This window comes from Oryzias latipes, chromosome 4 (assembly GCF_053564925.1).
Source record: "Oryzias latipes strain Hd-rR chromosome 4, Olatipes_Hd-rR_3.1".
Lineage (NCBI taxonomy): Eukaryota > Metazoa > Chordata > Actinopteri > Beloniformes > Adrianichthyidae > Oryzias > Oryzias latipes.
The window spans coordinates 16,527,344-16,551,712 of record NC_136240.1 but is presented as its reverse complement, the minus strand read 5'-3'; the positions used below and the strand labels follow the sequence as shown (position 1 = coordinate 16,551,712).

The 24,369-nt window shown below is 38.9% G+C and overlaps 1 protein-coding gene and 1 long non-coding RNA gene across 4 annotated transcripts; one reads left to right on the top strand and one right to left on the bottom strand.

Annotated features, from left to right (window-relative positions):
* Positions 1-12,735: 12,735 nt before the first annotated feature.
* Positions 12,736-22,247, bottom strand: LOC101174318 (interferon-induced protein 44-like). 2 transcript variants are annotated; one of them, XM_023954261.2, is made up of 8 exons: positions 22,121-22,247; positions 20,895-21,415; positions 15,632-15,680; positions 15,360-15,555; positions 13,738-13,890; positions 13,476-13,647; positions 13,304-13,404; positions 12,736-13,220 (listed from the first exon to the last, which is right to left on the bottom strand). In XM_023954261.2, exons 2-8 carry the CDS (start codon positions 21,364-21,366, stop codon positions 13,026-13,028), a joined length of 1,338 nt encoding a protein of 445 aa, XP_023810029.1. In that variant the 5' UTR covers positions 21,367-21,415; positions 22,121-22,247; the 3' UTR covers positions 12,736-13,025. The 2 variants fall into 2 exon arrangements, with proteins under 2 accessions (XP_023810029.1, XP_078802002.1); XM_078945876.1 differs by lacking the exon at positions 20,895-21,415 and having other exon boundaries at positions 22,121-22,226.
* Positions 17,706-19,549, top strand: LOC144991873 (uncharacterized). 2 transcript variants are annotated; one of them, XR_013655534.1, is made up of 4 exons: positions 17,706-17,796; positions 18,901-18,975; positions 19,285-19,321; positions 19,411-19,549. It is a non-coding gene; the product is annotated as an uncharacterized LOC144991873 (long non-coding RNA). The 2 variants fall into 2 exon arrangements; XR_013655533.1 differs by lacking the exon at positions 19,411-19,549 and having other exon boundaries at positions 19,285-19,355.
* Positions 22,248-24,369: the final 2,122 nt, after the last annotated feature.

Sequence of the window (24,369 nt, the reverse complement as noted above, 5' to 3'; positions counted from 1 at the left end):
AGTTGACCTCATAGCCCCAGTACATATTCTCAATGCCTGATTTTGGATTACCTCAATCTTATGTAACAGCGTTTTGCAAGCTGTATTATAAACAATGATTCCATAATCTGTGACTGACCTAATCATAGTAATATATATTTGCTTTAAAGCCTGCGCACTAGCTCCCCACCCAGTACCTTTCAAGCATCTCATTATATTTATGACTTTCTTACATCTCCCTACTATACTATCAATATTCTCTCTCCATTTCAACTTTGTATCAAATATGACTCCCAGATATCTAAAACTATGCACTTGCTCCATTGCTTCTCCATGTAATTTTAAGTTCAAAACAGTATCACGTTTCCTAGTAAAAACCATGCATTTTGTTTTAGTCACTGAAAACTTGAACCCCCAATCATATGACCAGTTTTCCACCTCTGTAATAGCGTCTTGTATCTTTCTCTCTACATAACGAATATTCCTTTCCCTTTTCCACAAGGCTCCATCATCTGCAAATAATGCTTTCCCAAATTCGCATCCAAGTGAATTAAAGATATCATTAATCATAATTAAAAACAGCACAGGGCTAATCACACTTCCTTGTGGGGTTCCATTATCCACTATTCACTCAGGTTCCTCAGGTTCCCCCTCTGATGCGATTCCACCCCGATTATTTAAAGAGGTTATCACTACTCTGGGACCTGCAGTTCTTGCTGTTGTAAACGGCAGCCTTTCCTCTGGTGTGTTTCCTAGAAACTGTAAACATGCTACAGTACAGCCATTGATAAAGAAGCCTAACCTGGATCCCTCTGTGCTGTCCAATTTTAGACCCATTTCTAAACTTCCTTTCCTCTCAAAGATTCTGGAAAAAATTGTGTATGTTCAATTGAAGGATTTTTTAGATGAAAATGGCAACCTTGAGGTTTTCCAGTCTGGCTTCAAATCTCTTCACAGCACCGAGTCAGCTCTGCTTAGGGTGTTTAACGACATCCTCTTAGCTACAGATGCTGGGGACCATGTGGTTCTGGTACTACTGGATCTTACGGCTGCCTTCGACACACTGGATCACAACATCTTGATCTCCCGGTTACAGCAACTTGTAGGCATCCGTGGCACTGCTCTGCAGTGGTTCAGGTCATATCTAGAAGATAGAACATTTTGTGTAAACCTCAATAATGTTCAATCTTCCTCTGCTCCTCTACTGTATGGGGTCCCGCAGGGTTCAGTCCTTGGGCCTCTGCTTTTCTCCCTTTACTTACTCCCCCTGGGTTCCATTCTTAGAAAGCATAACTGTGCTTTTCATTGCTATGCGGATGATACCCAGATATACGTCCCAATAACAAAGAAGGATGCCCACTCCATCAGCCCTTTAATTAAGTGCTTGGAGGAATTGAAAATCTGGATGGCTCTGAATTTTCTCCACCTCAATGAGGAAAAGACAGAGGTGATTGTCTTTGGTCCCAGTGGCAACAGTGAGTCACACCCAATAGCTCTGGGCTCTCTCACTCAATCGGTGAAATCCACAGTCACAAATTTAGGAGTGAAGATGGACACTGGTTTTAATTTGGACAGGCAGATCAGTTTAGTGGTGAGATCCAGCTTCTTTCAGTTAAGGCAGCTTGCCAAAGTCAAATCATTTTTATCAAGAAAGCACTTTGAGACAGTAATCCACGCCTTTGTTACAACTCGGCTGGATTACTGTAACTCCCTTTACTTTGGTACCCCTCACTCATCCTTGTCCCGTCTCCAGCTGGTGCAGAACGCTGCTGCACGCTTGTTAACTGGAACGTGGAAGAGAGAGCATATTACACCAGTTCTGGCTTCTCTCCACTGGCTGCCTGTCCATTTTAGAGTTCGTTTTAAAATTCTTTTATTTGTTTTTAAGTCTTTAAATGGTCTGGCTCCGCCCTACCTCTCTGAGCTGCTACACCTGCATTTCCCTTCCCGCTCACTTAGATCAGCTGACCAGCTGCTCCTAGATGTGCCAAGGACACGGCGGAAACTCAGAGGGGATAGAGCATTTGCTGTTGCTGGCCCCAGCTTGTGGAATGCACTCCCTATGCAGGTTAGGCAGGCCCGTTCACTGAATGATTTTAAATCCAAGTTAAAAACTCACCTTTTCTCCCTGGCTTTTAACTCAGTATGAGTTGATGTTTTTATTGGTTTTATAAATTTATTTTTATTGGTTTTATTGGTTTTATGTATTTTTATTTAATGTATCGATTTCTTATTGATTTTATTCTGTTTTAGTTTGTTGTTTTGTTTTATTCTGCATTGTTAAGCACTTTGGTCAGCTTCTGCTGTTTTAAAAGCGCTTTATAAATAAAGTTGACTTGACTTGACTTGACTTGACTATATACCTATTAGAAAAGGACTGTCCTAGTCTAACTTGTATATATCTATCAAATAAAAATCCCTTAATCCAATTATAAATTCTTTCACGAAGTCCTAACCTACCTAATTTTATCAATAAACCCTCTTTCCAGACCATATCATAAGCCTTTTCAATGTCAAAAAATACTGCCACTAAATATTCTTTATTTACTTGGGCTTTCCTAATGTCTGCTTCAAGGCAGACTACAGGGTCCATTGTCCCTCGACCTTTCCTAAAACCATTCTGGTATTGGGACAGTAAATTTTTTCTTTCCAGGTGGTAAGACAATCTCTCATTTATCATTCTTTCCATTACTTTCCCAACATGTGATGTGAGTGCTATGGGCCTGTAATTTTCTGGGCTGCTCGGATCTTTCCCAGGTTTTAATATGGGAATAACCACCGCCTCTTTCCAATTAGTCGGCAATTTACCTTCACTCCAGACCCTATTATACATGTCCAATAATTTCAACTTCATTTTTCTACCTAAATGTTTTAACATAACATAACTTATACCATCCCTACCTGGTGATGTGATTTTAGATTTTTGTAGTGCAAACTCCAAAGTATGTAAACGGAGCATCCATAGCTGTCAAATAAGTGTCACCATCAAATTCCTGATAGTGCTGTTCCCTAATTTCATCTCTCCTCCCTTTCCTATATCCTGACAAATTCCCATTACTTTGACTTCTCACAAAGGTCTTAGCCAACATTTCAGCTTTATCCGTATCTGTTATCGCCAGGTCATCACCCATATTTAATACTGGATATTGTAATTCTCTCCTTATACCCTTCATTTTCCTAATCATACCCCAAACCGTACTAACCGGAGTTGTTCGACCAATTGTATCACAAAAACCCCTCCAGTACTCCCTTTTCTCCTTTTTAATAATCCTCCTCGCCTGTGCACAAAGCCTCTTATAGTTCAATAGGTTTTCATATGTGTGAGTCTGTTTTAAGAGTCTCAAACCCTTATTCCTATTTTTAACTGCTATCTTGCAGTCTTCAGTCCACCATGGAATATTTCTCCTCATCATAGTCGCTTTACTTCTTGGAATTGTCTTTTCTGCTGCTAAAATTATTACATTTCTAATTTTCTTTTCCATTTCTTCAGCAGTGCTCTCCATACTAATGTTTGAATATTCCTCACACATACAAGTAAAGTCATCCCATTTAGCTTTTTGAAAAAGCCATCTTCCTTCCTTGTCATTACTTGATGGTTCTCTATCTCCACTAACCCTAGAGAAAACAGGAAAATGGTCACTCCCCATAGTGCTGTTGTGTACAGTCCACTCACAACACCCTGCCAGGACACTTGAAACAAAAGTGAGATCTAGTGCTGACATGTTCCCTGTACAAACATCTATTCTTGTTCCTCTCCCATCATTGAGACACACCAAGTGTAATTCATCCATCAAATCCTCCAACACCTCACCATTAGCATCTGTCACCTTCCCACCCCATAATGTGCTATGTGCATTAAAATCCCCACAAACAATGACATGCCCATTGTCTAGATGAATAAGTGATTTAAGAAGACTGAGATCTAACTTTTTGCATGGATTATAGTAATTAATAACATACACTCTCCCCAGAACAATATAAATTTCAATGCCAATACATTCTTCTTGTGTTCCTGTTTTAATCACCCTGTAATTGAAATTGTTTTTAATAAAGGTGGCACAACCACCTCCCCCTCCTCCTGCTCTATCACACCGGATTCCCGTATATTGGGAAATTCTAAAATCTAAATTTGGCCTTAACCACGTCTCCTGAATACATATAACATCTGGTTTTTGATCCAAGTCATCTATACACTTTTTAAATTCCTGTCCATTCGCCAACAAGCTCCTTGCATTCCATTGTAGTACAAGAACCATTTACTATCCCACACTTCCCACCTCCTGACTAGACTGGGCACTGAGGTTGTTCCGAACCTCTTCCCATGTTAACTCATTGATGTCCAAATGATTCGCCGCTGCTTTCACAATGATTTGTATTCTTTCTGTTTTCGACTTAGTTTCCATCGTTGCATTTATAACTCCAGCAACAAACGTGACTAGTTTCTTCAAATCTAACCAAACTTTCCCCCCAACATTCCTGTCCTGTATACTATTAGACACCTCGTGTATGACTCCTGCCTGTCTATCAGAACCTTTACCAACCATTTTGACTGCATCTGCATATGAGATTCTATGTAGTACTTTGGTTTTTTGAATATGGACTTCTCTTTTCATGACCTGACAGCCTGCATACGCAGCACTATGATTCCCCCCACAGTTACAACACTTTGGTTTCGACTTGTTTCCACAGGACTCATAGCCATGATCTTCTCCACACCTGGGGCACCTCTGCTTGCCTTTACACACAGCAGCAGTGTGTCCAAACCTCTGGCAGTGAAAACATCTAACAGGTTTAGGAATGTATTCCCTCACAGTATAAGACATGTATCCCAGGGATACTCTGTCCGGCAGGCTCCTTCCTATAAACTCCAACAGTATTCCCTCAGAATCCCTCCTCACACCATCCCGAAAAACACTTAATATCCTTACTTGTCTTATTTCTGCCCCTCGTAGGTTAGCTTTAAGTTCTGTAATGGACATCTCCACAGGTATGCTCCAAATAACTCCTCTCGGCCCCTGACCTCCCAGTCCTACCTTGCTCATACTAACAACTTTATGTTTCCCTACTTCTCTCATTTTACAGGCCCTGTCCCTCTGCTCCTCACTCTTACAAACAATCAACAGGTTCCCATCTCTCAGGACTCTAGCAAGTTTAATATCCCCCACTTGATTCTTCAAGATAGTCGTCAGTTTTATCGGGCTCAAAGAACCTAACCCTTGTCCTTCAGAAAATCTCAAAATTACTTTATAGCCATCCCCTCCTTCTTCGTCACTGTCAGTCGACATCACCCTTCTTTGTTTTCTAGCATCAGCTCCATCAAAACTATTTCCCCTCTTTTCCCTCCCTGTTTCAATCCCAAAGCTCATCTCCATGCTATCCTCACTTTCACATCCCCCGTCTTCTCCCCACTCCTTCCCAGTCACAACGCAGCTGTGCCTACCCGCCGCTGCTTTAGCGTCCAACCTTGATTTAGCCATGTTCCCCGGCTATTTCGAAAAAACACCACCGGAAGGAAAACGCATCCGAGTAGCGATGTTTGCGTCCCGTCTTCAACTTTGAATTTCCGCGTTCGAAATCGACCATTCGAACTACGCGCCGCCACTCTGTCCTTTCCTCCCGCATTCAGGATCTCCACCATCACATCCTTTGTTTTTTCAAATCTGCCCCCTTTTTCTGTTACCATCTGAAAGAGCCTTTTTGGTTAGTTTCTAACTAACCAAGATCAAGTGAGAGTCACTGTTGTGTCTTGCTGCTTCTGCTTTGCTGCATCCCCTTTCATTCTGCTCACCTGGCAGGTGCAGCCAATGATCTTGATCAGCACCTGCCAGGTATTTAAGTCAGAGGAGGCCACAACCAAGGAGAGGCATGCAGAGAGAGCAGAACAGGAGGCTGAGGAGCAGTTGTGTTGAGTTGGAGCTATGCTGGCTGGTTTGTTTCCCTTTTGATTCCCTCTTGGTCCTCAGCAGTCGTATACTGCTGGGTTTTGTTATTTTTAGGGATGGGAATAGAAGCCCCATGAGGCCTCATTGGGGTTCTTGTAATTGTGCCGGAAAAATGAACCACTCATTCAGGGCTTTGAAAACACACAGAACAGCGGCATCTGGTGGCGGACTGATTGTATTTCAACATATGTTTCAACAAAGCTCCTTGTAACACTTCAATCTGGAAATGATGATGAAAAAATGTAAAACAGAACAATTTTGTAAATGATTAAAAAAAAAATGTAAAACAACACGTGACGTTTTCCGTGAGAGGTGCTTGACACAGCAAAATAGACATCACATGAAGAAAAAAATAAATGCAAAAAAAAGATGTATAAAGTTGAACTCGAACCTACATCTTCTAAATGTTAGTACTTCTGACTATTCCACTGAGCTATCTGTATTCATAAAAAAACCTCATGCCACTATAGATTTATTGTAGTGTTTTACTTTATACACAATGTTCGTAGTGTATTGTTTTATTATAAAAAACAGAGTTGAAATGATCCTCAGCCACAGAACGTTTTTAATAGGAGCCATGGTAAAGTGCAATGAACTGACGCTGATTCCAATACAGGAGATACAATGGAACTGGTCGGGAAACGTTCAGGATTCATTTCGCATTTCTAGAGAATAGCGCGCCCAACTGTTCGAAACGCAAGTGACATCTGAAGCGTGGTTCGACCAAACGAAGCATTTGGCGCATCATACGTCATCCACCACGTGATCTGAGCTAGTTGACACACGCCCCGAAACATTGTGCCGAAACACTCTGTTTCATGAAGCGCCGTGTCAAACTGGCCATCCCTAGTTATTTTAGTTTGGGGTTGGACCTTGGTAGTCCTTATTTGCGGGCTTTGTTTATTTACTTTCAATAGTTAGATTTTGTTAGGCAGCCTTAGCAGGGAGCTGCTGACTCCAACTGTCAACGGGGCAGGGTCAGTTGTCTCCCTGAATTATTTTCTGTTTGGCCAAGGCTCCAATCCCTCTGTTTTGTATTTTGTTGGGACCAGTACAGTAATTTATTTATTCATTTTTGTTTTATAGGACACAGGTTATTTTCCCCACTTAGTAAACTGTGTTCCTAAACTTATTTGGTGTCCATCGTTCATATGTTTCGGCCCCTTTGTGAATTCCCCTAGACCGAAAAAGTCTTACTTTACTGTTTAGAAAAACACATTTTATTTGTTTCTATTGGTTTGATGGCTCAAACAAGGATTCTAAACCTGTGAGTTGTCATTACTTTGGAATGTATTTAAGTACACTTCCATTTCAAAGTAAAGCATTTTTAGCAGATTTAAAGTTAAAAATTGTTCATATAAAGTGTTAGTAAACATTTTTCATGATTAAATTCATAAGCGATATTAATCAAAAAGAAGAAACATTAAAGCTCCCCGTTTTCTAATTAGACTGAAATGAAGCTACAGTATAATTAGCTATATTTCTTCATGTCTTTCTTTAGACTGTCAATTCTAAGAGCATTTGCTTCTTTTTGGGTTTATTGTCCTGAAAAAATAATTCTGCATACTGCAAGATGTTTATTTAAGAAATCTGACCGAAGTGTTTGTGCACACACATACACACATTACTTTTTGGATGGGATTTTTAATTAATGTCAGCTACTCTGATACAGATTTTTGCTTACCCAGATTGCTGACCAGATTGCTGTTCTCTGAGCATCCCAAAGGTGGCGCTTAGGATTTTGGGGTAAGTTGCAATTTTGGAAGCGTCCACCATAAAAACCGTGTGAATATTTTCTGCAAGACTTGGAGTCTTCACATAGCCAACAGTTTCTGATGTCACTGGCTGCTCCAGGCTAAACTGAGAACAGGAAAAACTACACATTATTGCAAAAAAAATAAAAATAAAAAATAAATACAGAAATAACACATCTGTAGATTTTCACTAAATCCATTAAGATGTTCAATATTAGGCCAGTTATGACCTCATAGTTCAAAGTCATTGGAAAAGTCAGGAATTTTGTGATTCTTCTTAACTGCAGATCAAGTTTAGCTGAAACGACGGATAATTTCAATTTTCTTATTTTCCTTTTAGATGCTACTTTCAGAATTCACCACAGCAAATCATCTGCCACTCAACTTTATCTTATATATTTATTTCTCACTCCTGACCACCTTATTGTCCTCATGAATACCCCTGCCTCTCTGCTGCCATCTACTGTTTTGTTTTATCACTGATACATGCAGTACTTAAATCTTGTTCATCCCTTTAAATCCCACCTGTCCATCAACTGTAACTAGGTGATATTGAGCAAACACTAATTTTGGAGTACTTTCTGACCACTCCTTTTTTTGATCCTGTCTTTTACTCTTTTCCAGTCTGCTTTCTAGCCTGATTCCTGGATGTCACCCCATTAAGCCACCTGCTCACCCATCCTCCATCCATCATGCACTTAGGGATTAATAAACTCATCAGTCTCTCCTCTGATCATAACACACATGTTCTCCATCACTACATCTACAAACCTCCTCTTTGGTCTTCATTATCAATCCATCTTTGTCACTCCCAAAATTTCTGCACTTTCACCTCTGTCTCTTCATCTTTTTCTCAGTGCCACCGTCTCTAATGAAGGTCTGGCTTGGTACTGCTGTGAGGAAACGATATCATGGGGATCCATTTATTCCAAGGCCCAGCCGGACCTGCTCCTACACCTGGCTGTGGTTCCTGTCTCCGGCTCGACTCGCGCCCCTGACTTTCCCCCCAACCACGGCTGGATGAAGCTCGTCTGCTATACTTTTTCCGGAATCCGTTTTTTTAGGAGTTTTTCTTTACCGCGAAGGGGGGTCTAAGGGCAGGGATGCCAGTATAGCTTAGTCAGTTGTTAGTTCATTTTAGTATTTTCCTATTGAACTCTTTGTATTCATGATCCTTTTGAGTTCATGTTTCACTTTGAAGCCCATCGAGACGACTGTTGTTGTGATTTTGGACTATACAAATAAAATTGAATTGAATTGACCACAGGGGTCATTACCGCAGTGCCCGCCCAACACAGAGCAGCCTAATAGCCTCCATGGCTATTAGACCACAGAGCGGGACCCCAGCATGCCAAATGAGAACGGGCATCGCAGCAACAGCACCCCCTACAGGTTAAGATGGTGGTGCCCCACAGCAATGGATCCCCAAGAGGAAACACTGGAGTAAAAAACATCAGAATAAAAATTTTAATAAAATAACAATAAAAATGCAAAAAGATAAAAAGTAAAATAAGATATAACAATGTTAGTTATTAAAAAATAAAATACTTAAACTGATTAAAACATAACCTAAGTATCATTGGTAAAATAACAATAAAAAGAATAGCATATTAAAAACAGAGATAATAATAGTTCTTACAAATTAATTAATTGATAAATAATAAAAGACATCACAAAATTATCAAAGTCATGTAAAAGCCAGACTAAAAAGGTGGGTCATGAGCCTCTTCTTAAAAACCTCTACAGTCTCTGCAGCCCTGAGGTTCTCTGGCAGGCAGTTCCATAGGCGAGGTTCGTAAAGGCAGAACGAAGCCTCACTGTGTGTCTTGGTCCTCACCTTAGGGACAACTAAGAGGCCAGTGCCAGAGGACCTCAGGGTCCACGAGGGTTCGTATTTTGAAATATCATTTAAATAAGAAGGCCCAAGACCATAAAAACATTTATAAACCATTAAAATAACTTTAAAATCAATCCTGAAATGCACAGGGAGCCAATGCAGCGATTTTAAAACCGGTGTAATGTGTTCCCGCCCTCTGGTCCTTGTCAGATCTCGTGCCGCAGAGTTCTGCAATAGTTGCAGATTTGAGATTGACTTTTTCAGTAAACCAGAGAGCAGGGCATTACAATAAACTAAACAACTAAAAATAAAAGCATGCATTAGCACCTCTGTGCTGGCAAGAGAGGAATGGGTGGACTCTGGCAATGTTCTTAAGATGGTAAAATCCTGTTTTCACAACGTTTCTGATGTGAGGAATAAAACACAGCTCAGAGTCAAAAAGAACGCCCAGGTTTCTCACACATCAAGATTTAAAATTCCTAAGTTTGTTTAAAGAAGTGTCGATCTGTGAGATAGGAGTGAAACCAGTTAAGAGCAGTTCCTGAGAGGCTGATCCGATTACTAAATCTAATAAAATCTGGTGATCTACCGTGTCAAAGGTGGCACTAAGATCGAGCAGCACTAGAACAGAAAGTTTCTGCGAGTCATAAGTATTTCTGAGATCATTTAAAATTTTTAAAAGGGCCGTCTCAGTGCTGTGATTTGTCCTTAAACCAGACTGACATTTTTCAAGAACATTATGTTCATTTAAAAAGTCATGTAATTGACTATAAACAAGTTTTTCAATAATTTTTCCAAAAATTGGTAAGTTGGATACATGTCTGTAATTGTCCATATTATTTGGGTCCAAGTTACTCTTCTTCAGAAGGGGCCTCACCACCGCCGTCTTTCAGGCAGAGGGGAAGACCCCCGTCTAAAGAGAGCAGTTAGCTGTTTAAAATCTCTGACTCGAAGAATTTATAAAATGTTTTAAAAAGAGAAGTGGGAATAGGGTCTAAAAGGCAGGTTGTAGTGTTTGCTTGGGAAAAAACTCGACCAAGCATCTCTGCATCAACCAGGACAAAACTCTCCATCGTTTCCTCAGGTAAAGACAATGCCACTGACCTGCTAGGATTAGTGCTATGTACTGGTTTAAGGTTAGATCTAATAGCATTGGCTTTACTCCTGAAGTGGTCAGCAAAGTCCTCACATGCAGTTTGTGAGTGAGGCATGATAGATTTATTAAAATCTTTGTTTAATAAAAAATCAAAAGTCTCAAAATGTTACGGTAACTCAGGATGACCCAAATGCAGGACCAGACTCCAAAGTTGAGAAAAGATCCAGAGGTCTTTAATAACAAAAAAAACACCACACTAGGTGGTGAAAAAAACTCCACAACATAACGGGACTAGGAACCAACATGATACAGACCAAACAAAGAACACGCTCTGATACAGAAAGCAGAAACAGACAGACTTAAATAGTGTAAAACAAATTAGCCTAACTGCAGACAGCTGAGTGCCACTCAGGGAGAGCCACAGGAGAGGGGGCGGGGCCCGAAGACTGTGACATAAAAAGAAACCGGGGGTTGTGTGTATTGTCTGTGATGAGAGTTGCAAAATAAAGTGTTCTTGCCTGTTTGACAGCGTGATTGTAGGTTTTTAGTTGATCCTTTAAAAAGTCATAGTCGACTGTTAAATTAGTTTTTCTAAATTTTCTCTCCACTCTCCTACAAATTCTCTTCAGATTTAAGATAGCACCGTTTCTCCAAGGCGTCTTCGGATTCTGTTTCAAGATTTTTGTTTTCATTGGAGCTGCTGAATCAATGGCAAACTTAAGTCTGTCATTGAAATCATCAGTCAGAGAATCGCAGGACAAAGCTAAAATCTGAGCAGGAGTTTGTTTTAAAATGTCAATAAAATTTTCTGCCACTTCAGAAGTTGTATATCGTTTCGTCACAGTTCTCACTGAGGCCTCTTGCTGGATAAAACCAGTCACCTTAAAAAACACAAAATAATGGTCTGAAACAGCCAAGTCAACAACAGAGGACACACCAGCAGACAGGCCGTAGGTGATGACCAAGTCCAGAGTGTGTCCTCTGTTGTGAGTCTGTTTATTACCGGTAAATGAATTGCTTAGTTTACAAACTAATCATTTTTTCACAACTACAAACATGACAGCTATGAATGAATGTATCTATGTATTGAATTTAGCTGTGGTTATTCAATTTTTCGGAGTTGCAGTCAGGTCTGTAACTAATGGGACAGAGACACAATTCCAACATTTTTGGCTTTATACCAGTTCCATTACTTCACCAGAGTGCATACAGAGGGTTTACCTCAAGATGTAAACCCTAAGTGAGCCTCAAAAACAGGAAAGCCAGATTAGAGTTTTCCAAATGATGGAAAGAATAAAGTATGGAGAAGGAAAGGAACTGCTCATGATCCTAAGCACACCACCTCATCAGTGATGATGGTTGATGATGATGAATTGGTTCTCTTGTATTTATTGATGATGTGACTGCTGACAAAAGCAGTAGGATGATGAATTCTGAAGTGTTTGGGGCAATATTATCTGCTCATATTCAGCCAAATGCTTCAGCACTCATTGGACGGCGCTTCACAGATGGACAATGACCCAAAGCATACTGCAATAGCAACCAAAGAGTTTCTTAAGGAAAAGAAGTGAAATGTTATGCAATGGCCAAGTCAATCACCTGACCTGAATCCGATTGAGCAGGCGTTTCACTTACTGAAGACAAAATTGAAAGGAAATGCCCAAAGAAGCAGAAACTGAAGACATTTGCATTGGAGGCCTGGCAGAGCATCACCAGGGATGAAATCCAGCGTCTGCTGATGTATGTTCCAGACTTCAGGCTGTAATTGACTGCAAAGAATTTGAAACCAAGTATTAAAAAGTGAATGTTTGATTTATGATTATTGTTCTGTCCCATTACTTTTGGTTCCTTAACAAGTGGGAGGCACATATGCAAACCTTGTAAGTCTGCAGCTAAAACATTTCTTGTCTGTTTCATTTCAAATCCATTGTGGTGGTGTATAGAGCCAAAAATGTTGGAAATGTGTCGCTGTCCCATTATTTATGGACCTGACTGTATAAATGTCTCTCCTCCATTACTTATACTGGATCTTTGACTGGAGACTCTGAGCGGTGAAAATGAAGACAGAAACGGCTTAGTGCAATATTTAATACTGCTTTAAATTCAGTAACAGAAAGCAAGCTCTCATTTCCAGAAACATAGCGCTTTATTTTTGTTTTTAGTAACAGGCAGAAGATTTGGATTTATTTTTGTCAAACTTTAAAAGAAAGGGAGCACAGAATGACAATCAGCTTTGTGTACATAGAAACAATTAGACAACCACCAGGTTTTCTACTATTGCAATTTTTTAAGCTTTAGTCATTTTGACAAATTTGAAGCAACATAGTAATTTGTAATTTAAATTTTCCAACAAACAGTTTTCATTCTGAAAGCATAAATACTGATGAGCTGTCTTGCACTTTTGGGGTTTGTGATGTTTATTTCACGTTTGTGACACTGCTTAGCTGATCACTGAGGTCATCAAAGAGGTTATCCACAAAGCGAAGCATCTGAACAGCTGCACTGAGCAGCAGAATATCGATGTCCGTTTCTAATTCCAGCTCCTGACTGTAATTCTTCACTGGAATGATGCAGGACAAAGGTACACCGACCCGAGTGCCGGCCTCCTGCACCTGGATCACATGATCACAGGACTATCAGTGACTCTTAGAACTGGGAGTACATTTTAATATTGATAATTGTGAAAAATCCTTACCACATCTCTAATGTAGCTGCTTCTGTAGACATTTCTGATATCTTCTCTCACCAAAGAGCAAACTTCATCTACTTTAGTGAGCAACACCAGCTGAGGGATCCCTGAAAACCAGCAGAAATGTCACCAAAAGAAAATTGTTCTTCATGAGAAATAGAGCCAAACCCTACTTTACCCATCAAGTTGACCTTCCTGCGGATATCTATCAGCTTCTCCTCCATCTTTGTGGACATGATGGAGATCTTGCTGGCGTCCAGGACATAAGTCACACAGTGGATCTTGTCTTTGAGACCTGGACTCTTGCAGAAACCGTGAGCCTCTGATTGCAGAGGAACAGAGGGGTTGAACTGCATTTGTCAAGAGAATTACAGAGTAACTTGGTTATTGCTAAACAAACACTTCAGTTGGCTTTCTCAACAGAATTAGATCATGTGTACCTGGTAACGGTCAGGCAGATGACCGTTAAGAATATTGCTGATGTCGTCTATGTCAAGTCCTGCTCCCACGTTTTCCTCCAGTCCCATGGTGTCACACAGGATGAGTGGCAGAGGTTTGCCTTCTCTTCCAGCCTTCACGGAGTATGTTCGAAACTGTTGAGCACACAATAAGCAAGGTAAAAATAAAACATAAACCAGGGGTTGGCAACCCAAAATGTTGAAAGAGCCAAATTGGACGGAAAAAAAACAAAAACAAATATGTCTGGAGCCACAAAATATTAAAAGCCCTATTTAAGCCTTATAATGAAGGCAACACATGCAATATGTATCTATATTAGCTATATTAGCCTCCTATCAAAATGACTAAATTATACTACAAATAAATAATGAGCATTAATGATTAAATGTTTATTTGCCCTGCGGTGCATTCTGTGGAGAACGACGCGTCACGTGACTGCTCTGTTGTGCAAGTTTAACTTCAATACAAAATTAATGAATTATGTTTCATTGCTTCATTCGAACAAAAAACAATAAAATTCAACGTGTGTGATGACCAGCCCCTCTCTGGGAATTAAAGAGTGCAATAAAACGCAGCCTGCGTTTATAAAAAAGAAAAAAGCAGCCTTTTGAAAAGGTAAAGTATATAAAATCAAATTAATACAGTTAAGTTTGATTTCTGTGCAAATGCCAAGCAAGTCAGTGCAAGGGTAAAACGCAGCAGCTTCCTCTTCTTTCACTGTACATCTCTGGTAAAGACAGTCAGCTTGCGCTCGAATGACAGAACAGCTTCAAGCATTTGCGGCGCCTGGAGACTTTCATTCAGCTCTTTTAGGTGGCCTGTCAGTTATATCCACCAAAAAGTGCAGTAGTACAGGTCTTTGCTTTTCAGGAACATTTTCACGTGTTCGAAACAGATGACAAAGTGACGCAAAACGTCACCCCTGGATAGCCATCGGACTGTTGTGTAGCAGGAGATCAGAATATTCGCTTTCAACTTTATCAAGCTGTAATGGTTGCCACTAAAGATGAGTTTCAGCACATGACGTAAAGATTGAAAGCTTGGTTATTTATTTAAAAAAATTTATTTCAATGAAACTTTGTCGACATCTGTTGTATTTGTCGTCACCCGATTGGTTCAACGGTACCAGCTGACAGGTGACAGCCAGGTGACAGGGCGACACACCTTTTTTGTTTGTAAAGAGACACGGAAGTGGAGCGAATTGTTACAAAGCAATGCACAGAACTGACAGTGGTTCGATTTACATCAGCCACCTGCCTAGCGGTCCGCTACCCTGCTGGTAGAAACGTGTGTCGCAGGCTATGACGCAAATCTTCGTTGACAGAAATGTTGAAATTTAATATTTATTCTACACATTCTTACAGCATTGGAAAACGTTAAGAATGTTTGTATCTTGTGTTTCCTCCTACATAAACCATATTAAATATATATATATATTACTCTCCCGCATCTTTTTACATTTTCAAACATTTTTTAAAATGCTTCAGGGAGCCACTAGGGCAGCGATAAAGAGCCGCATGCGGCTCCTGAGCCGCGGGTTGCCGACCCCCGACATAAACGGATGGAACAAAAGTAACTTCTTTTTATACCTTTAGTCTCTCACCTGTGTCGTCAGACTGGTGGAGCAGCTTCCAGATATGGCCTGACTGGTGACATGACCTCTAAAAATGGAGTTGAGGGAATTGAAAAAGCTGGACTTTCCAGCTCCAACTGCTCCAATGAGTAAAACCCGAGCCTGGGTCACTGAGCTGTTCAAAGGTCTGTAGGTTCGAATGGTCTCCATCAGCTCAGACCTTCTCCTGTACACACATGCAAGAAACCTTTTTTAACAATTCGATTTTTCAGCTACAGCTGTTTGTATTAATTCTGTCTTACTCAGACTCCCAGGTTACAACTCTCCAAGGTTTCTCCAATTCAACAATCTCTATTAAAGCACAGAAATATTTATGATTAATGAAAATGTCAAATATTAACACATTTCAAAAACACAACATTGCAGCATTTGCAGCATTTGAATCCATTTGAGCTAAGGACCATAAATTGATTCTTATAATCTTCTGCTCTTTTGTTTTCTCATCAGTGTTAAACCACTCAGTCTGTCAGGAGTCAGAGCTCTGTCTCCCCCTCTGATCACCGGTGAGAGCCGTGCCCGGACTATTGACTCATCTCCCAGCAGCCTCAGGGCATAGTCCCTGGATGCCACTCGCCTGAATCCCATTGACAATCATCCAAAGGGGGTTTTCTAGGAAGCACATTTAAACTAGCCTGACTTTAACCCTAAACTCTGGCTGAAATCCACCTGAACTTGCTCACTCTGGGTTTGTGGGTTCCAAAAGTCCGGATATGAGTTGGTGTAACTACGCTTGACTTGGTATCTCTGATTTCCGGAGTCACCATGGAAACGCGTGGAGAGAAAAAAAGAGTGCTATACTTCAGTGACACGGAGTCGGAGATATCAATGAAGTCGTATGAAGATTATACGTCCATCAAAAAAGTAATATGGCTGCATCAGTAAAACAAAGAGTTTCTACTTGGAGAAAAAGAACAGACAAAGTAAACACACGAGTTTCTGATCTTATTTCCATTTTCCTTGTGCCGTATATATATAATTTATAAAACTTAATTAGTGTTTATACAACTCAAATTTACATATTTATCCAACTAAATGTCATATTACTCCAATTCAATTAATATTTTTTCCATCTTAATTAATTATAATTCTTGAACTTTCATATGTGTAAGTTTGAGCCGGCAGATATACTCATTTTTAAAACAATAAAACAAAAGAAACAACATACACAGAATGCATAAATTCTTGATCTAATTTTCCGACACTGTCGTTACATCACAACGCACTAGGGGCGCTTTATAAACACATCATCCTCTCCCTCCCTCTCACTTACTAGGCTTAAGCATAGTAGGAGAAAATAACTTGGCAAAACATAGTAAAACAGCTAAACACCTAAACACATTTGGTCAAAAACCCACACTTAAACCCAAATCCATCCAGACAGGCAAAGGGAATGGTATCCCACAATCCCTTGCGGTGCCGATCTAACAGCAGCATCAAAGTTACACCTACTTAATTAAATTAGTTTGAATGAAAGTAAAATAACTGTCTGATAACTACATGTTATTTTTAAGCTGACTTAACAAAAAAAATATTTATCTTAACTAAAGCAGATAATTAAGTAAAAAGGTTTATCTTTCTAACATCCATATGTGGTCTTATCACCCTCTCACTGTGGAAAAAGTATTATCTGAGCTTCTTCATCCACTGAATCATCTTCAAATGGACACGCCATGCTGCTTCACCTCTCTGAAGACAAACTAACCTTCAACTAAACCTGCTCCAGACCAGGTTATGTTCAGAGCATGAATAGCTATGGCAACTTGACATACCCCGAAACATACCTCCATTTCTGGAACCGAAAGCTGAGGTTATCAACTTCCTTAGCCTCAAACTAACTGTGGGAGCTAGCATAACCTGCTTTCTGGAATACCCCCCTGAGCCTTAAGCAGTGCACCGAGCCTCGCTCAGTGCCAAGTTGGTGCCGTAATGCCTACTGAACATTATTATTTTGACCTGGTATTCTATTTCCTGACCCTGTTTCTGCCCTGACTCAAGCCTGAACTACGTTATCCAAAGTCTGCATAATGAAAGCAGAATAAGATGAGTACACTTAACCCACAACAACAGCACAGACAGATGTTGGTTCTGGGGAAGAACACTGAAAAAACGGGAAAAGTGGGGTTGTTCAATTTACAAATAGTAAACATGTTTGTTTAATATGAACAAATTATGTTTACCTTCGAAACATAATATAATCTTGAAAATCACACATAATTTCTTGCTGTGTTACTTTTATATATTTAAATCATGTTGACAAAACATGAAATAGTTATGCTTGATCCTTTGCCCCTTAATTTTGGATAAGTAAACCTCATCGGTGAAGAAGAATTCCAGGAGGGGAAACTTTGCAGTCAGCCATTTTAGAGAAGCTACAAGCACCTGCTCTGGCTGGAGGAACTTAAAAAAGGTAAGTTAATTTACTCTAACAAATTAATTTAAGAAAGTGGAAGGCGTAAATGTATCATTAGTGTTATTTTTTTCCACGGGGAAGAGCTTTGTAATCCACTTTTGTCGTAGTTATCAAAGTTAAGGCTCTGCGCGCCACTTTTGTCCCTGCCGGCCGCAGCCCTCGGACGGCAGGTAGGGGGAGGTGTGTGTGCGCGGTAAATTGTACTTTCACGTCGCAGGCAGATTCAGCTGTAAACGCGGTGATTTCAAATGATGTACGGGGAAGAGTGGTGAGTAGTTATACCGTAGGAATTCGCTTTTGACAGAGGGCAGTGGGCGCTTGCGGGCACAACGTTTTCTTTTTCCACAGGCAGAAACTCTGCCAGGGGAATTTTCATCGTCACTAAGTGGATTTCTTTTTGCTAAATGCTGCGTTGTGGAGACTGAAATTGAAGGAAAATGTGAGAAGCTATCATTACTATTGTCATTTAGTTTTTCCATACCGTTCCACCATGAGCTAGTTTAAGGACAGCATTATTTGACCAGCAAACAGCACCGCACTTCTGTCTCAGTCAGCTGTCAATCATTCTCCGTGCGCGTCTCGTGCACAGAATGCGTTTGGTGTGTCCAGTTTACATAAATCTTTGGTTTCAATCAGAGCTTTGTTTTCATTCTATGATGCTGAACATATTTTTTATTTTAGCTTTGAGAGTTTAATTGAGTGAAAATATTCATGTCCTTTTGGAACAAGTGTATAATGTGTAGTAAAAAGTTTACTGCCTTATAATAATGTCTGTAATCCTACTTCACATATTCCTCCCATTTGTGATAAATTAATATGGGAATCCTTTATGGGTGGGGGGGATTATCCACTCCCGATCTGCTAGTTTAGTTTTGCAGTTTCCATTTCAAAATTCGCGGGTTCTCATAAGCCTGGTTTGAATCCTGTGGGGGGAGGAGGTGTCTAATGTTCTTTCTGGTCTAATTTCTTCAGAATATTTTTGCAGCTATTGATTTCAAACCAATGCATGTTTAGTTATTAAAATGATACAACAAAGCTGTGGAAGTGTCACTTTCTCTATATATTTGAAATTTAACTAATAAACCTCCGTCCTGATTACAGAGCTCATCACACAACACTTCCAACTGCTCCTCCCTGATCATGCTGGGGTCCATGCTCCAGTCTTCACTGAGTCAGGTGGGTCACCATGCATTTACTATATATTATTGGAATTATTGTCTCCTGGATTGTCATCGAATCGGGAGGTAACCAAGATTGCCAGCCCTACTCTTTACACGCACCTTTTATGCAGAGAGATACATACATAATAAATAATGAAATTGATGGTTGATCAGTTATCCCACTACCTCTGTTAACATGACACTAAGGATATAATGATTTTGTTAACACAGTAACTATAACATTTATTGATGAGCCAAAGGTAAGAATTGTATTTTTCCAAAGTTTTCATGTGAATTTAAAATTTTTTGACTCTTTGTATTTCAGACTGCTGAACTTCTCGCCAATATAAGCAAGTTCAGGGGTTTGTTCAAAGTACAGTTGTGTAATCTAGACGCTTTAACTAAACTTCAAATGTGAACTGTGCACACAAATATCTTCTGTGTTCTTCAGAATGAAGACCATGCAGCAATCCAGGAGGCAATCGAGGACACCACGGTGGGAATTTCCCTCCTAATGGAAACTGGCAGTGGTGAGGAAGAGGACATTCTCGTGGTCCACATCTCCCAGGCTGTGGTGGTCGACCCACCAAGTGTCTGAGTGGCAGTTGCCAAGGCTTTTTTGGCCTTATTTACAGCACAAATCTGATAACCATCCTCATCTCAGAAACACCTTGTCATGGGGCCGTGACTTTGCTCCTGCTATGATCTCCTGGAGGCCCTTCCCTTCTTGAGCTCTCCCGCTGGTCACAGGTGTTGTGTATTATGTTGATTGGTTTGTCTATTTATGCAGTGTCTGATCTTGTTTCTGTGTCGGAGCGTCTTCGTTCTACGCTCTGGTGTTATGGTTCTCTGGCATTAAAGCCCCTTCGAGTGAACTATTGGATTTGGGTCGTTCTTCCTGCTCTTGGGTTCTCTCCCTTGGACATTCCGTCACACACCTTTGAGGTAATCCAAAAAAAACTGTATTAGAGTTGTAAGGCAAAGTGGTGTCTAAGGTTTCAGGCTTAAAGATCCGACTCTTTGAATAAAATGACCTTTGAATAGTTTAACTTTTTCCTAAGAAGGGATTCCAGCTGTTTGCTTTGGCTCTGTTATCTTCTGTTTAATAAAATAGCAAGCCCAATTTATTTTGATTTGTCATTTTTTGCAACACTGTAAACATATTTTTCAAGTTTAGATAATAAAAAAGTTAAATCTGAAATTTGTGTTCAGTGTCATATGTTCATTGGATTTTCATAATGCACAAGAAAGTATTTGCTTTAAATAATAATCTGCAATTGCAATTTTATTTTTCAATTTAAATTTTATTAAAATAATTTATAAATTAAATGAACTATGTAGGTAATTTCAAACAAATAATAGTGTTTTTAATGTTTGAAAAAATTATGGTAAATGACATAATAAAATCTTGTTTGTTAATGTAAAATTATTAGGTGCAGAAACAAAGAAGCATTCATTACAGTAGAACATGATTTTATTATGTGCAATAATTATATTGGTTCAACATGATTTTTTTGCGCGCAACCGATGTCCATGATTTTTTTATGTCAATCCAACAGGTCTTTTTTTTCAGTGAACAGAGCACTTCAATGTAAAGTCTTTTTATTTACATTTAAATGCACAAATGACTTACACATTGAGTAAAGTATTACTAAAACTGTATTAGGATTTCCTTGGCTACGTTACAACAAAAACTCATATGCTATAGTAACACATTACTATAGTAATGAAATACTCCCTAACACTGGTTCTGTTGTTTTTATTACTATTGGAATCTACCCCGAAGAAGTTAACCCAGTTTGAATATCAAGCTCCTCCTCCGGTTGTCATAAAAACAAGATGGTTAAAATATGTCTGTCAGCAGGGAGGTCTACATTTGCTGCAGAAAAGCACTTCTTTTAGCTTTTGATCAAAAACCAGGTGTGTTGGACTCACCTTCCACCTGATAAACTTCACACTCGGTCATGTTGAGGTCGTTGCCATGCAGGTCTGCAGCATTAAAGTTATAATAGTTTCCAGGATTGCTGTACACTATTGGTTGGTTTCCATTGGCAAGAACTAATGCTTCTCCAAAATAAGGACCACAGGTGCTGACCATTTTCACTGCATATAAAGCATTAGTGACTGGATATTTGTTGAGCTTTTCTCCACTGAAGGAGAACAGAAAGGCCTGGTTATCATTTACAAACTGTCCAGACTGACTGAACGGTTGACTGGTGTAGCCTCCAAACACATGTCCAGAGGTGTTGTAGCCCACAGACACAGTGGGTGACTTGTTGTCACAGTGTTGGTGGAAATCTGCTCCAGTGAAACCATGGATGCTGGCTTTGTAGAGCAAATTCAGTTTGACTTTTCCCAGCTGAGAGCAGATCACTTTCTGCTGCGTCTTGGTGAGCTTGGAGTTCATCTGGACTGAGAATGCTGCTAATCCTTAGAATCTTGATAATGACTGGATGCTTAATTTTTTTTTTTTTGGGGGGGGGGGGGGGGGGGGGGGGGGTGGATACAGGAAAGAAGGATTTGCCTTTTGTTAAATAAATCACAGGACTTTTTCTTTGTTATTTGACCAAAAAAACAAAAAAGAAACATCTTGAATAGTTATAAGTTTTGCTGTAACACTTCAATCACATTGTAAGTTTTTTCTAGCACAACACAAGTTTATCAACAAATATACCTATGTTCGCCGTGGTTCGCACAAATCCATACTGAAATTCAATACTACATGATGGTTTTGATGAAGTTCGACTACCGGTATATCTTGTTATTTTTTTAACCTCTGAGTTTCTTATTTCTTGTAAAATAATAATAATAATAATAATAATAATAATAATAATCATAATAAAAATAATAATAATAATAATAAAATGTTAAGGCTGATAGGTGGAGATTTCTCTTCTCTGTTGAAAGATAAGTATCGATTCCCTCATCCTTTGAAAAGCCACACCTACAGTTCTGTCTCTACTGCACTACATCACATCAGAACACATAAATGTATTAATTAATAATCACTAAAATTCTAATTCTCTCTGAGCAACTGATTGAAATACGGGTTTATGTCTCCACTTAGGGGGAAAAACATAAACGAGAAGTTAAAGAAGAAAAATGAGACTCAAAAAATGCTATTTAAACATATATCTTTTACTGAATAAGTCGAGTCTTACCGTCTTCCTTTTGTTTAGTAAATGTGCGCGGAGATGGAAAGCTAACAGACAGCTAGAAGACTGAAGTGAAAGTGAACCGGAAGACTGGAGAAACCTCTGGCTGCAGACAGTAGATGTGCCCAATGAGTTATATCACTAGAGGAGACACGCCCGCTTTAGGAGCCTGGCCGACGGTGGCGGAGCGCGACGATATCTTGGTGAGGTTGACGACGCCCACATGGCAATGATTTCTATTGCTTTTAGTGGTGTCTAAGTAGCTCTTATATACTAAATATATTGTTATATTTATATATGTTTATACATATGTAAATATATTATATTTATATATAATATATATATATATATAGATACATCATTTGTTGTTGTTAAAGAAGAGAAACAGTCAGCCTTAAAAGCTCAAACTTTAATGAAAATGCATTGTTGCAGGACTTTTAAAAATTCTTATTACAAAGAATTTTTAAAAATAATTCCTAAACATTTAGAAGTTTAAGACCTCTGACATGTAAATTTAATTATTTAGAAAAACCCAACAATAAGTCAATAATAATAATAATAATAATAATAATAATAATAATAATAAATCAATAGTAAGTCAATACAAACAATAAATAATAACAATAAATAGATAAATAAGTCTATTAATATTATTATTTATAATAATGCTAATAATAAAAAATCTATATATATTCAAAAGAAGTCCAAAAATTAACAATAGATTTACCCTAAAAACAACAACAACAACAAAGAAAACCAATAGATTTACTGATTCATGTGAGTGATCAATTTGTGTAACACAGATGTTATGGTGTCGGCTTTCAAGCAAACAGTCTGGACTCTTATCTAAATGTGTTTCCACAAATGTTCTGAACATAGTCAGACTGTATTTCTAGTTGGTACCACAGTGATCCATCTGGGTTAACTCTTTTGATAGCCAAGATCCACTTTTTCCTGAAGTCTGAGTCCATTGCAAACCTGACTCAGTCACTGAGAAATGTATAAATCTGTATAAATAGCCTAGTTTGCTGTATACAGGTTTAGCAAAATAAAATGTCATCCAGCATGTTGATAATAGCCCTGCAGCATCATGCATGTCAACATGTGTTCTATTAATGAAGCCCCTGCACAATGAACTGGCATTATGCAAAAAATGTGTTCACATGCATTCACTGCAGCAGTAACTTGACCTCACCAAGATGGCGGTGCTCTCCTCCCATGAGTAACCACGTGATGTCTCCTCTAGTGATATAACTCATTGGATATGCCTTAACGTGGGTGACGTTAAACGCCTTTAACTCCGCCCTCTGTATGTGATTCTTCTTCTTCATCGCTGTATTTCACTTACGACTATTTTTATTTACGTACCTATAGGTTTCCTCGTCCAGTATTACTACTTAGCGGATTCGGGAGTGTATGCTGATATGAATAAATTAACGCTCGCCATTTACATTTTTCTTATTCAGGAAAAGATCATTTATTTTGATTTTAAGAAATGTATGTCGGTCGAGAACTGTTATTAAGTGTTGAATGTACTCTTTTTCCCGTGAGTCATTGCTGTTTCCATTAGTTTTTTTTTTTTTTTTTTTTTGTCATTCCAACCTTTTTCAATTACAATAAGTAATAGAAATAGCAGAAACAATTTCAAAAATAGAGGTTGCTGATACGAAATGAAATATCTTAAAATATATAAAGAGAAAACAAATAATAATAATTTCAAACAAAGTTTTCTCAGAGGAGGGGATTAATTATCAAACAAAAAAGCAAATTATATATATACATACATACTAATTTTTGCCTCAATAAATAACATACAGTTTCTAACAATCACCTTAACAGCAGCATGTCCACCCTAAGGTTAGTTACTTGGAATGTGTTCGGAAATGGAAGAGACTGAAAATATTGACCAAATTAAAAGATCTAAAAACTGATTCTGCATTTCTTCAAGAAACTCATGTGTCTAGTTCAGTGTTTTTCAACCTTTTTTGAGCCACGGCACACTTTAATCTTGACAAAAATCCCGTGCCACACCAGCATCCAAAAAAATAGATAAATAAAAGAAAAAGCTCATAGTCTGTATTGATCTACAGCTCCTCTGCAATCTGACATGCATTTTTGTGATAATTGTTGCAGAAAAAGCTGGAAGCTGCAGCTGTTTTTTCTAAAAGATGTATTAAAAATTAAGTCAAAAGATTCAAAAACTGTTTGATGTGTGTTCGTTGTTTTAAGACGTTAAGAGGAGAGACTCATTGTGC

Excerpts from the sequence above, each read along its gene's own strand:
- LOC101174318 (XM_023954261.2), bottom strand. The coding sequence starts at position 21,366 with ATGAACTCCAAGCTCACCAAGACGCAGCAGAAAGTGATCTGCTCTCAG. Across the intron at positions 15,556-15,631 it reads GTTGTAACCTGGGAGTCTGA|GAGAAGGTCTGAGCTGATGG; the intron begins GTAAGACAGAAT and ends ATGTGTGTACAG. Across the intron at positions 13,405-13,475 it reads CAGGAAGGTCAACTTGATGG|GGATCCCTCAGCTGGTGTTG; the intron begins GTAAAGTAGGGT and ends GCTGGTTTTCAG.